Here is a 13,260-nt window from a genome sequence, read left to right as displayed (position 1 = left end):
CGTAAGTCCAAGCATCACTCTGGAATGCTGGTCACCAAACTACAAGGCTTTGGGGGAGGTAGGCTGGGTCAAGGAGGAATTGGAGGTTGGTGAAAAGATAGAAGAGCCCAGTGGAGGTGGGACAGAGGTGGCTGAACCAGAGTGACCAGGAAGTCCCTCTAGGGTCCTAGCTGTGCTAAGGCCTGTGCTTTCCTGCAGAGGGCTCCCTCCAGCTCTGCCTGCGCTAGGGACCCTTGAAGAGGCCACGGCAACAGTACAGTGATTTATTAACCAGAATTAGCAGCAATAATACAGCAAAGGTGGGGTCTGTACAATCCAGTCTGGCAGGGGGCCTAACCCCCTAGAGCAGAGGCTGGGGCCAGCATCTGTCCCCCACCTCCCCAGAGTCCAAACCCACCCTTGCTCCAGGCCTCTTAAAAAATGAGGGACAGCAGGGGGTCAGGTCCTAGATGGGCTGGGGAGGCAGGTGGTGCTCAAAGAGGCTGGCACCGGGTACATGCCTGTCCCGGCAGTTGGCAGGAGATGATTCGTGCAGGGCAATGGGGATGCGTGGGCAGCAGCCAGGTTTACCACACAGAGCACTTGTGGGCAGGGTTCATGGGTGAGTCTTTGGGACAGTGGAAGGCCCGGCCAAACTCCTCAAACTGGGACACACTGCCCAGCACCCTGGGGTAGGGGAGAGACCCATGCAGTGTGGGGCCCAGGAGCCACCAAGCTGCCAGGGCTGACTCTATCCCTTCCCAACCCCTCCACAGCCCCCAGACACAAGTGGGGATGAGGCCCAGTAGGCGGGGGCACACCTGTAGTGCTCAGGTGCGTGCTTGTCAGTCAGCACCTGCAGGTAGATGGATTGCGACCGCCGTTTGATGCACCAGTTCTGGGCCCATGAGGGGGTGGGAAGGAGAAGAGGGAGAGATGAGGCCAGGTATCCACTGCCCTCCCGGGGCATGCTAGGCCTTAATGCCCCCCTTGGAATCACAGGGCCCACCTATGAGAGGACAGGTGATGGGAGACAGGCTGGACCTATGGGGCTAGCCATGATAGGCCTGGGTCAGGTAGGGCTAGGACCAAGCCTGGATGCTGTGTCTCCACTGCCCAGCCCCCAGTCTCACCCCCACCCAGCCCACCTGGGCAAAGGCAATGAAGAAGAGCTGGTTGTGTGTGTACTTGAGCCGGTGCAGCGGGTGCTCTGGGCCATGCTCCCGCACCCACTTCTGATAGGCCTAGGGATGCAGATAGCATGGAGCTCTGTGCCCACCCTGACCTGGGCACTGGCTCCTTCCAACCACCCTCCACCCAGATGACAGTCCAAGATAACAGCAGCCCCTCATCAGCTCCAGCCCTGCATACCACCCACTGGGCTGAGTCCATGACCCCAGGCAGGTGCCACCCCCTCCAGGTAGCCCTCCCTGCACTCCCTGTGGAGGTGAGGTGAGGCCCATGACTGTTTCCTCTTCCAGTGGACTGTGTGCCCAGCACAGGCTGGAGAGCAGCAGAAGGGCAAGGAGGGGTGGCTCTGTCTCTCATCTGGAGTCTTTATCAGCCCCCCACCCTTCTTCCTCCAGGGAACAGGCCAGGTGGGGGCAGCTCACATAGTAAGCAAGCTTGAGGCCGCCCATATCCGCGATGTTCTCCCCAAGCGTGTGCTTCCCGTTCACCTGCAAGGAAGAGGCTAACTGTCTTGGGCCGGCCTCTAACTCCTGCCCACCCTCTCCTTCCCTCCCCTCACTTGGAGGGTTTGGGTGGGACTCTACCCCTTTCCTCCCTCCCCGACCTCCATGTGAGTCTGTGTGAACTCATCATGTGCCTGTGTAAGTGTGCACAGGAACTGAAGGTGTGTGCAGGGCTGTGAACTCGTGCACGTGCACATGGGTGTGTATGATGCTCCTAGTCCATGCCAGCCAGGCTCAAGGGTCCCAGGGGCCAGGAAGTGGCCTCACCCGCTGGTTGTAGACAGTGAAATTGTCATAGAGGTGGACAACGCACTCTGCCTTTCGCAAGAAGTGGCTGTGGGAGGCCTCCGTCCACCAGGGCAGCAGGTTTCCAGCGTGGCCATATTGGCCACCTGCCAGTGGCAAGTGAGCAGACCAAGATTAATCCTCAACCCAGAGACCCTTCTCCTCCCTCCACTTGCCCTGCTTTCCCAGCCACCCCCCAGGTCCCCATAGGCCTCACCCCAATCATCGTAGCCGTGGGTCAGCTCATGCCCAATGATGGTGCCAATGCCCCCGTAGTTCAGAGACCTGGGCCCATGGCAGCAGCGTCAGGCCCTAGCCCTGATGTCTGAGAGCCCCACACTGCTGCCCAGGCCTAGAAGGCTCCCAGCCAGGCCAGGAGGTGGCACAGGGAGGCCATGGAGGTATCTGTGCATCCTGGGGCACTTGTGCCCCAGCTTCCTCATAAGCTGTGAGAGAGGCCAGCAGCACCTGTCCAGCTGCCTTTCAGAAACAACAGCTAACAGAATGGGTGGGAAGTAAAAGAGTGTTGCATGGAGACAGAAGGGAAACTGAGGCACCCATGGGGGAGGGGCCTGGCCTTCTACCCCATCACTAGGGTTACAAACACCTAACCAAGCCTCAAACAAGCAGGGAAGAACCCAGGAAGTTAAAAGTAAAAAATCTATACATTTTTCTAAATAACCAAGGATGAAGTGGGACTATGGAACTAGAGTCTATGGCCATGATGACGCCAGGACTGAGTCAGGTTCTAGGGCCATCTGAGCTGAACCCCCCTCCCCATATACACCTAGCAGGCCGGGTCTGCTTGGCTGCCTCTGGGGCAGGTTTTGTACTCACTGTGGGAAGTCAGGGTCATACAGGGTTGGCTGCAGGATGCCAGCAGGAAATACTAGGAGGAAGGTGTGGTCAGTGGGAGACCCTCCCACTTTCAGGCCCCACCCCTGTTGGGACACACCCCCTTACCCATTTGGTTCTTGTTGGGTAGATAGTAGGCATTGAGCGCCTGTGGGGGCAGCAGCCATCTGGGAAATGAAGCTGGGCTCAGCTGAGGGGCACATTCCCTTCCCAACACCCTCACCTCCTAGCTTCTCCTTGAAGGCCACCCCATGACCAAGCCACAGCCCTCTCCTGACAGTGCATCAAAGCCACCCTGGCCTTGGCTCCCACCTTAACCGCCCCCACTCCATGCCCTGGGCAGGCCCCTACCCCCTGCACACCCACAGAGCTATGATGGGCAGTTCTCCCCCTAGCGCCTGCCCTTAGACAGGAGCCCTCTCCCCACGGCCTTCCTTTGACCCGAGGGTCAGGCACCCACGTGGACTTGTCCACCTCCTGCCGAATTTTCTTGACTGAGAGCTGGATGCTGAAGCGGATGCTGTTCAAGATGTTCTTGAAGTAGGTTTTCTCGTGGACCTCAAACTGTGTGGGGGATGGGTAGTGCTCAGTACCAGGCCAGGGCAGGATTGGGTTGTGCAAGCCGCTTGCCCTGGTGGGTACTGTCAGCTGAGGGGCTGATGCAGTCAGTCTAGGCTGGCAGGGGAATGGGACCCACCTCATATTCCTTGTCCACGGCCTCGGGTTTGAGCAGGAAGTCTGGGTAGCCAACCATCACCATCATGTACTGGAGCTGCAGGCCAGGGGCTGGGTGAGAGTGGCCAGGGGTCTAGGAGGACAGCCCCCCCCCACCACCAAGGGAGGAATGCCAAGTCAGCTTGGGTATGGGTGACAGGTTGGGGAGGCTGATGGGGTAATGTCACCTCCTCGAAACTATCTTTGTTCCTTTTGTTTTTGTTTTTTGAGACAGTCTTGCTCTGTCAGGCTGAAATGCATGCAGTGGTGCGATCATAGCTCACTACAGCCTCAAACTCTTAGCCTCAAGTGATCCTGCCACCTCAGTCTCAGTTACTGGGACCACAGACATAAGCCACCACACCCACAGCATTTGTCGTCATTCATTGGCACACAGTAGGCACTCAATACATGTGCCTGGAACCAACAGATGGGAGGAGGGCCCAGCTCACCTTGGCCCGAGCAGCTGCCTTGGTCTCAGCATCCATCCAGTCCAGCTCCTCCAGGCGCTGGCCCAAGATGTATTTGATGTCTTCTACCAGCTGCTGCACCTGCGGGTCAGGGGTCAGGGAGCAAGGGTCAACCCAAGCAAGCTTTCCCTCTGGACCCCCAGCTCCTGGCATGAGGAGTACCTCTGTCATTCCCTACCACTCCTACGCTCAGCAATTGATGCTGAGCAGCAAGAGGAGACCTTGGCAGTGGGGATCCAGGCCCTGCACCCCCAACAATAAGCTCACAGTCTGGAAAGAGAAACTGCTGCAGCAATCACAATGGACATCGCTAAGACCACTCCTCCTGAGCATGGCTGGGAAGGCTTGGCAGGGAGGGCCACCTGGCGCTTACAAACTAGATAGGCTTCCTGGAGGAGGAAGCTTGGTGAGGACCAAAGAGGGCTGAGCCCCTAAGCCAGATCAGATACCCTGACTGCAGGGAGACATGTTGGGCTCCCCACACTAGGACCAAGGCCAGAGGAGAGCTCCACACTTGGCTCAGCACCTGTACCCCCACCTACCCCAGGACTGCACACCTTGGCTTTGCTGGCAGCTGAGAAGTGCTCATGTACAAAGAGGGCGCCAAGTGCCATGCCAAAGTGGCGGTTGGCCTGGCCCAGGCAGACCCGAGCCAGCTCCTGCGGCTTGTCACTACCCTCCATCTCACGTGCCAGCTCGTGGAGCGCTTCACGGAAAGGTGGTGACAGATGCTCACTCAGGACCACCACCACACGCCACACCAGATAGTTGTGCAGGATCCTGGGGGACAGGTGAAGCAGGTAGTGTCCAGAAAGATATGCATATAGGCCACCCAACCTGTGGGCACCCCACCCTGTGCCCCCTAGCTGAACCTGGACCTAGCATTCACACAACCCACAAGAAAGGTTGAAGAAATCATTCCAGGTAAACAGAGGCTGAGCTGGAGCATCCTGAGCTCCAGTCACACAGTTGGACACTCTTGTTACCAACAACATCCCTGATGTCAGGGGGACAGCAGAGTGCGTCCACGCTTTCCCTTTCTAGCCATCCCCAGGTGAGGAAACAACAGCTCAAGAAGCTCCCAGCCTTGCCCAGCTCCCACCAAACAGGTGGGAAAGTCAGGGTGTAAACCAAGGGTTCTGGATTCCTATCTCAGAGGCATGATCTGCCTTCCCAGTGTGGCAGCTGGACAGAGGTGGAGTGGGAAACTCAAAGCTTACCCAGGTGACAGGTCTAGGGTGCAGGGGTGGGGTATAATGCAGCAGTACCTGTGGGGTGTAGAGCGAATGAGCTGGGACACCTGCTGCATATAGTCCGTGGCCAACAGCACCACCTCCTCATCCTCTGAGAAGTCCTCCTGGAAGATCTGGTCCAGCAGCCACTTCCACCGCAACTACAGGGCCAACGGCAGGGACAGTGAGACTGGGATGTCAGAGAGAGGTAAGAGGACATGGAGACCTGTGGACAGGGAAGACCTTGCCCATCTTTGGGGAGGGATGACCAGATAGTCCCAGAATCAGCACTCGATATTCTGCCTGCCACAGGACTGCGGGTCACACTCACATGGGGAGTGATCTTCTGCAGCTGCCCCAGCGTCACCTTGTTGTACATGGAACTAACATCTCGCCGGAGATCATCATACTCTGACACAGTGATCTGGAGGTGGAAATCAGAATGGAAGGAGGCCCAGTTCACTTTGGGCCCACCATAGTCCCCACCCCTGGTCCAGGGCATCCCCAGGCCATGGCTGCTCACGTTGGCCAGGCGCTGCTCCAGCTGCAATATCTCCTGGGCCTTCTGCTCCACGGCATCCGCACCCAGCAGGCTGAGTACACGCTCCATGAACACCCTGTACGCTGCCAGGATCTGCTCCAGGAGAGGGAGCTCCTTCAGGGTGGAGGACAGGCCTGGGCCAAGTTCATCCCTCCCAGAGCCCCAGGCCTTCCCTGCAACCCCATCCCAGGCCCAGCACCTTCTCACTTTCCTCATCCTGAGCTAGGTACAAAGTCCTCTCTGGCAGGGTGAGCCCATCCTGGTCAATCTGGGGAGACAGGGACCAGAGATAAACATGCCAGGTCCCCAAACAGACTGAATTCCTCCCAAATGCTCAAACAGGACATGCCAGGGGCACAAAGACACCAGTCCTTCTCAACACCTAGACAAGCTGGTCAAAGCCCTCATCACTGCCAGTCCCATCCTGGGGGCACCATGGCAAAGCCCAGTCCACAATCCTTCCCCTGTAAGCCTGCACTTCCCCCACCTGCGCAGAGAATCTCCCTCCCGCCTCCACACTGAGAATTGGGGTCCCTGGCATCCCAAGCAGCCCCAGCTCCATAGGACAGTAGCCTCAGCCCTCGGTATGTCTCTCCCTCCACGCCCTCACCGCCCCCCATAGGGCTGAGAAATTGCGGCTCCCGCGGCTCAGCTAAACACCGCAATTACCCAAGGGAAATTACTCGCGCCCTCCTCCCGCGCTCCGTCCCTGCACGCTGGCTGTCCTCCCTCTTCCCTCCCCTCTGCACCCGCCTCGCAGGCACAGGTCCCTGCAGGCTGCCTGCAAGGTGTTTGGGGGGATGCACTCACGCGGATGACATAGCGTGAGGAGTTCCTGTCGTCCAGGCTGACCGTGAGCGAGAAGAGTGCAGCAGCGCTGTAGACGCCCTGTGCCTTGTACAGAAGCCGGTTGAGGTCCCAGCGCGCCGCGGCCCCTGGGCGCTCCGGCGCCCCACCTAGGTCCCAGCCCCCGCAGTCCTCGATGACCTCGAGCATGGGCCGCGGGCCGAGCCGCTCAATCTCCCGCATGTCGAGGCACGAGCGGAAGAAGGCGCGCACCTTGCGCTGGGCCGTGCCGCCCGGGCCACCCCCGGGCCGCGCCAACAGGCGCCGTAGCCTCTCCTCATTCTGCTCGCCGATGGCCGCGATGGTGCCATAAGTGAGCTTGTCGTCGGGGATGGCGTGGCGCCGCAGCCATCCCCCGCAGGCGAACGAGTAGAAGTCCTGGCATGGGTCGATGCTGACGTCCAGGTTGGAAGCCAGGAAGCGCGCAGCGCGCGCAAAGGCCTTGCGCTCAGGGCATCCCTCCGGACAGGCCCCGCCGCCGCCACCGCCAGTAGAGCCGGGGCCCAGGTACTTGAGCGCCAGCATGGCCGCCAGGATGGCGCACAGGCCTGCGGCGAACACCAGCCCCGACAGCAGGCACACCTCGCGTCGGTTCCAGCGTGGCAGTCCGGTCCGGGCCCCGGAGGAGCTGCGCCCTGCGCTCAGCGGGAAGCCTGGGGGCAGCGAGGCACCACGCGAGCCGCTAGCACCACACCGGCTCACATACTTGACCTCCTGGAATTCGTCATAGTGCGCTGTCATTGAATACGGGGCCTCCATGGTTCCCCTTAGCCACTGCGGCTACACGATGCGCCGGGCCACCGGCTTCCTCCGCATGGCCCCGGGCTGCAGCTGTAGGAAGGACAGAGGCAGGCTCAGAGAGGCGTGGTGTAGCCGTAGCCCGACGGGCCCACTAGCACAGAGAGGTGGGGCTCGGCCTAGGGGCAGAACCCCCAACCACTGACCCAGGCCTCCCCACTCCAGGAATGAGCAAAGAAGAAAGCTCAGCGTGGCCACCTCACCCTGCATGCACCGTGCAATCCTTTCTCTGCCCCCCAATTCCTTGCACACACGTGCTGGCCGCAGGAGTGGGAGGCCCCTGATATGAAACAGGAGGAGTCATGCACGCGGCCTGGCACCTAGTAGCCTTTCACCGAAAGGCCGTCGCTCTTCCCTTTGCCTGTCTTTGCGCGAATGGTCAGCCACAGCCGAGGCGAGGTGGAGGAGGGGGAAAGAGCCCAGGCTGGAGAAAGGAGGTGTGGTCAGGGGCGCATCTATGCGGACCCTAAAGCGCTTTCAGCTCTCCGCACTGGACTGAGGCTATCAACAAAGCGGCCAAGGAACCAAACTTTGTTCTCGCCAAAGTCCGCGGGACCACTCCTAGCCCAGTCTCTGGCTCCTTTTGCTCCATGACCCAAATACGCAGCAGCCCCTTCCCTAGCGGCGCGCGCCGTGGGCCCAGGATCAGGAAGACAGCTCCTACCCCGACGGCCCTGACAAGATCCTCAGACCAGTTGTCCTCCGTCCCCGCCCCGGGCCACTCCCAGCTTCAACAGGTTCTCCCCAGAACCCAAACTTGGGCGAAGTTTCACCCCCGGCGGTGCGCGAGCTGGCCGGGAGCGCCCCAAGTCCTGGTGCCGCGCCGCGCAGCCCGCGGAGCCCGAAAGCCCAGCCCGGGAGCCGCAGCCGCAGCCGGAGCCGCAGCCTCGAGGAAGCAGACAAAGCCAGGAGGCTCGGCACGGCGGCCGCGGCGGTAGTGGAGGTGGCCGGGATGGTGGCCGTGGCGGCAGCGGACTCGGCCGACAGACACTTACCCCGCAGGTGCGCGCCGGGCCGCGCGGGAACAGAGAGGGTCGGGCCTGAGCCCGGGCCTGGGCCGAAGAGGAGCGGCAAGCTGACCGCTTTCCCCGTGCGCCCGCCGCCTCCTCTGCCGCCGCGCCGCGCAGCCCGCCGGCCCCAGGGAGGGGGCGCGCCGGCGGCTCCACCCTCCTCCACCCGCCCCGCGCCCCCCTCCTTCTGCTTGCGTCTCTCCAGGCTACCTGGCAGCGCGGCGGCCGCGCGGGCACGCTCGAGAGGGTAGTGCACGGGCTCCGGTCGGGGACTCCGGGGAAGCCGCTACTCCCAGGAGGGGTCCCCTACGATCCCCTGCCCTCTTCGAGCCCACCAGTCCGCTGGGAAGGGCTGAAGCCAGATCGGAGAAAGAGAGATGGTCCTAGCCGAGCCCACCGTACCAGAGCACCGCCCAAGGGGCTCCTCCGAGGGGCCCAGGCCGCCCCGGTAGAAGTCCGTATCCTCCACACCGCGCCTGGCACCCAGCACACTTTCAGTAGGGTCTTCCTCGTCCTCCTTCCAGCCCCTGCCCCGGGTCAGCCCTCCCCGAGGGCGCTGAGGCATCAAGTTGGGTGCGCCCCCTTTCCTCAGCGCCCGGTAGAGGGGAGAGCATTGGAGAGCCCTGCCTGAAGGCCCAGCCTTACCTGGCCCTGGGTCCCTGCTCAGGACGTCGTCCCTGGCCCAAGTAGAAAGAAAAGGCTGAGAGGGGCCTCCCCTGGAACATAGGGAGGGCCGGAGCCCATCCCTCCCCAGCAGCCCAGAACCTCAGACCCTGGTATGTGAGCTGGTGGGAGGACAGGCTGGGGGGAGGGGCTCTGAATTTACCCGCCAGACCTTCTTACAGTTGAACTTGCTTTATTAACGCAGTACCTGCCCCTGCCTAGAGGCAGAGCCCACTTCTGCCTGTGTCCCAACAGTAGCCATTTGGCCTGGCCCACATTGGACACAGAACTGGCCATTCCAGCCTGCAGGACTAGCCTAAACAATGCCTGAGACAGCCTGGAGCACCATCTGATAAAAACCAGGACAAGGTTGGGACTCAAGGGACTCACCCGTCACTCTGTCCCCCTCCTCTGTGGTAGCACATCAGCCCAGCAACTGAGCCCTTGGCCCTGAGTGGCCATCTCTGCCCCTGTCCTTCCTGTTCTGTCTCTCCATTGCTTCATCTCAAAGCCCCCACCGTGGATCTTCTGCCTCCATCCCTGGCCACCCCAGGGTCCTCCTCTGCCCCATGTGGTCTTCTTGGATCCTGTTAATAATAGCGTGGAAAGATGGAATTACTTAAAATGGGGTGATTCCATGATGGGGAGGGGAGGGCAAGGAGGTGGCAAAGTGGCTCTTTGTGCTTTTAATCTGCATTTTTCCCTCAATGTTCCATCTCCAGGAGGATAATTTTCCAGCCTTTTCAGGCCCTGATTGGTATCATTTCTCCAGCAATGACAGCTTTTATTTTCCCTGAAATGAATGCCGTGAAATTTCCAAGAAATATAAAAATGGATATTGTCTCAGGGAGCCGACTCTTTTCCGACAGGAAGGCACAGAGGCAAACATATTTCCCTAGGGAGTCTCCTGCTTTATCCACAGGGAGTGGGGGCCCAGGTTCTAACCCCCTCTTCCCCCCCTCCTTGTGGCCATCCCTCTCCCAGACTTAGCCTTCGTTATCTGTTCATTGGCCTCCCAGTCAGGGACCCTGTCTGACTGGCTCTACCCCTTCCCCCACACCAGCCCTCTGGGCTCCACCAGCATGACCCCAGCCCAGAGTGCAGCAACCTGGGCCTTCCAGCGTTGTCTTGGCTTTGGCCACTCAGTCCTGGTCACCTTAGCATGGCCTGCTGATTAAGCGGAGCCAAGGCCCATCTCCTTGACTCTTCCACCTGTCCTCAGAAAGGGAAGCTGGGAGTGTAGATAAGTGGAGGGGGACGCCTCTAGCTTCCTCCATCTCTTTTGGGGGTCCTCTTCACCCCTAGTTGCCAAGATGACTCTGTAAGTCCTTTACAAAAGAATAACAGGCCACAGCAGTGCCCAGCTAAGCTTGACTAAGGCAACTTCATGGCCAGCTTGGAGGATGAGGGTTCACAGGGCAGAGGTGAGACGTTCGTTCGGGAGCTGACCTTCTGGCTCCTTTCTGACCAAGGGCAGAGCTCTGCCACCCTGCCAGATCCGGGTTCTGGGAAAGAAACACTGAGCAGCCTCAACTCCTAGCCTCATTTGGGACAGCAGTGCTTACGCTAAGGACTCCCATCTGTGCAGCAGTCATTTTTTTTTTGAGACAGAGCCTCCAGCTGTCGCCCTGGGTAGAGTGCCGTGGCATCACAGCTCACAGCAACCTCCAACTCCTGGGCTCAAGCGAGTCTCCTGCCTCCGCCTCCCAAGTAGCTGGGACTACAGACACCCACCACAATGCCCAGCTATTTTTTGGTTGCAGCTGTCATTGTTGTTTGGTAGACCCAGGCTGTATTCAAACCCACCAGCTCAGGTGTATGTGGCTGGGTCCTTAGCCACTTGAGCCACAGGCGCCGAGCCTGCAAGAGCCATTGAGTGAGGTGCTAAGTGCCTTGCTCCGAGGGAAGGCTGCCAACCTACTGCCAGGCCAGACCCAGCCTGGAGCCCAGTGGTGGGCAGACCCATTTCTGTCCCTGGTGGCTCACACATGTGCAGGGATGGACTCCTAGCCCTGCTTCATGTGGGAGCAGAGTCAGTTCTGGGAAGGCCACCCCCCACAAGCCTCCGGCCTGTCCAGCCAGTCCTTCAGCAGTTCTGTGGTATCTTCTATGCCCTGAATACATTCCCCCACCAGTTCCTGCCCTCCACCCAGCCTCCCAAGGCTCATCCCATCTATTATTCACCACACAAAATGGATTTTTAATTTGAGAAATGAAATGATTCTCCCAAGTGGCTGGTTGGAAGGCGGGGGTTGGGGGAGAGCGGAAGGCTGGAGCCACAGGGTGGCCACCACAGTGCTGACTCAGCCTCCCCTCCACACCTGGGGGGCTTCAAAGGCCCACATATACCATCACCCAGCCCCATACCTCCATTCCTCCCTGTTGCTATGGCCCATAAGGGCGAGGGGTGCCCATCAGGCCTGCCTGAGCCTCCAGTGGGGTCTGCTTCTGGCAACTTAGGGGAGGGACAGCTGGACTCTGTGCTTGTAGATTCCTGTGCTTCAAGGGCAGCCATTAGGCCCCCTGGCCTGGCTACTCTAGAATGAGCTCAAATAGCTCCTCCAGCCTGTCTAAACCCCAGCTGAGCTCCTTGCTGGGCCTTGACCCTAGCAAGGTCCACTCCAGACTGGATGGCTGCCTGTTCCTCCATCCCCCAGAACCCCCTCTTGCCCCTCATGACTGAGCTCACACACCTTAATGTGGCCAGTGATATGGTGGCCTCTTTTCAGTCCTTCTCTGTCCTCTCTGTCACCCCTGTCTCCCCATCCCCTCCCTCCCTCCTTCTGGTCACTCTAATCTATTTCTGTTTCCCAGAACATAGCCAGCTCTCTTAAACCTCAGGCCTTAGCACTTGCTGTTCCAGCTGCCTGGAATATCCTCGCTCTGTTCCCTCTTCATTTGCCAACTGCCAGTCATCCTTCCTGGACCACTTGAGAGAGTAGCTTCTTTCATTTGAGGGGTGCTGCCTTCATGGGCCCCCGTTACCTGGAATCACTAAATGCAAAGGTCTCTCCTGTTATAGCCCCTGTTCTTCTTGCATCCATGTAGCCTGAAGCCCCTTTTGGAGCCCTGCACAGAGGACATGTCCAATAAGTTTAGGGGACAGCTGTGCTCAACTCATGGAGACCCCTTGTGTGAAGTATCTCCCAGCTCCAGGCCTGGTACTAGGCACCGCACCCATCCGCATACCTGCCCAGGCTCTCAGATCTTTAGATACACCTTTCCTTTTCTCTGGGACCCACCAGACAACACCCTCTACCCTATGGTCAGCTTCTGTCCCCACTGTGCACAGACTCCTCTCATGGTCATCTCTTGACCTCTAGATCAATGTGGGTTTTTTTGTTTTTTGTGTTTTTTGAATAGTCTCACTCTGTCACCCTGGGTAGAGTGCTCACAGCAATCCAAACCCCTAGGCTCAAGCCATCCTCCTGCCTCAGCCTCCCAAGTAGTTGGGACTACAGCTACTATGGTGGCTACCCCACAGGGCTCCAATAAACTAAGCCCCCTGCCACAATTCCTGGCTAATTTTTTCAATTTTTAGTAGAGATGGAGTCCCCCTCTTGCTCAGGTTGGTCTCAAACTTCTGAGCCCAAGCAATCCACCGGCCTCAGCTTCCCAGAATGTTAGGATTACAGGTGTGAGCCACTGGACTTGGCTAGGTCAGTGTTTTATGCAAGAAATATGTAAATTGAGACCAATCTGAGCAAGAGCAAGACCCCAGCTCTACTAAAAATAGAAAAACTAGCCGGACATTGTGGCTATTATCTATAGTCCCAGCTACCCCGGGAGGCTGAGGCAGGAGGATTGCTTGAGCCCAGGAGTTTGAGGCTACTATGAGCTATGACATCACAGCACTCTAGCCTGGGCAACAGAGTGAGACTCTGTCTCAAAAAATAATAATAAAATAAAAATTAAGATGGCTCGGTGCTTGTAGCTCAAGCAGCTAAAGCGTCAGCCACATACGCCAGAGCTGGTGGGTTCAAATACAGCCCGGGCCTGCCAAACAACAATGACAGCCACAACCAAAAAATGGCCAGGCATTGTGGCAGGTGCCTATAGTCCCAGGTACTTGGGAGGCTGAAGCAAGAGAATCGCTTGACCCCAGGAGTTGGAGGATACTGTGAGCTGTGATGCCACAGCACTTTACCTAGGGCAACAGCTTAAGGCTCTGTC

The 13,260-nt window shown here is 58.8% G+C and overlaps 1 protein-coding gene across 1 annotated transcript; it reads right to left on the bottom strand.

Annotated features, from left to right (window-relative positions):
- Positions 1-249: 249 nt before the first annotated feature.
- On the bottom strand, positions 250-8,548 carry ECEL1 (endothelin converting enzyme like 1). Its single transcript, XM_003784858.2, has 18 exons — positions 8,410-8,548; positions 6,581-7,447; positions 5,970-6,038; positions 5,753-5,863; positions 5,561-5,653; positions 5,266-5,390; positions 4,555-4,777; positions 3,980-4,078; positions 3,511-3,585; positions 3,274-3,377; positions 2,922-2,980; positions 2,796-2,847; positions 2,176-2,243; positions 1,941-2,065; positions 1,593-1,658; positions 1,128-1,223; positions 801-877; positions 250-666 (listed from the first exon to the last, which is right to left on the bottom strand). The coding sequence occupies exons 2-18, from the start codon at positions 7,373-7,375 to the stop codon at positions 567-569; spliced, it is 2,337 nt and encodes a 778-aa protein (XP_003784906.1). The 5' UTR covers positions 7,376-7,447; positions 8,410-8,548; the 3' UTR covers positions 250-566.
- Positions 8,549-13,260: the final 4,712 nt, after the last annotated feature.

Source organism: Otolemur garnettii, unplaced genomic scaffold, assembly GCF_000181295.1.
Source record: "Otolemur garnettii isolate 467f Iridium unplaced genomic scaffold, OtoGar3 scaffold00013, whole genome shotgun sequence".
NCBI classification, from domain to species: Eukaryota; Metazoa; Chordata; class Mammalia; order Primates; family Galagidae; genus Otolemur; species Otolemur garnettii.
This window is presented reverse-complemented; position numbering and strand designations above follow the sequence as displayed.

What these genes read in the sequence shown, in the direction of transcription:
- ECEL1 (XM_003784858.2), bottom strand. Translation starts at nt 7,375, where the DNA reads ATGGAGGCCCCGTATTCAATGACAGCGCACTATGACGAATTCCAGGAG. An exon ending in TGGAGCAGCGCCTGGCCAAC is followed by an intron (nt 5,654 to 5,752) that starts GTGAGCAGCCAT and finishes TTCCACCTCCAG; the next exon opens with ATCACTGTGTCAGAGTATGA. An exon ending in ACCCAACAAGAACCAAATGG is followed by an intron (nt 2,848 to 2,921) that starts GTAAGGGGGTGT and finishes CCTTCCTCCTAG; the next exon opens with TATTTCCTGCTGGCATCCTG.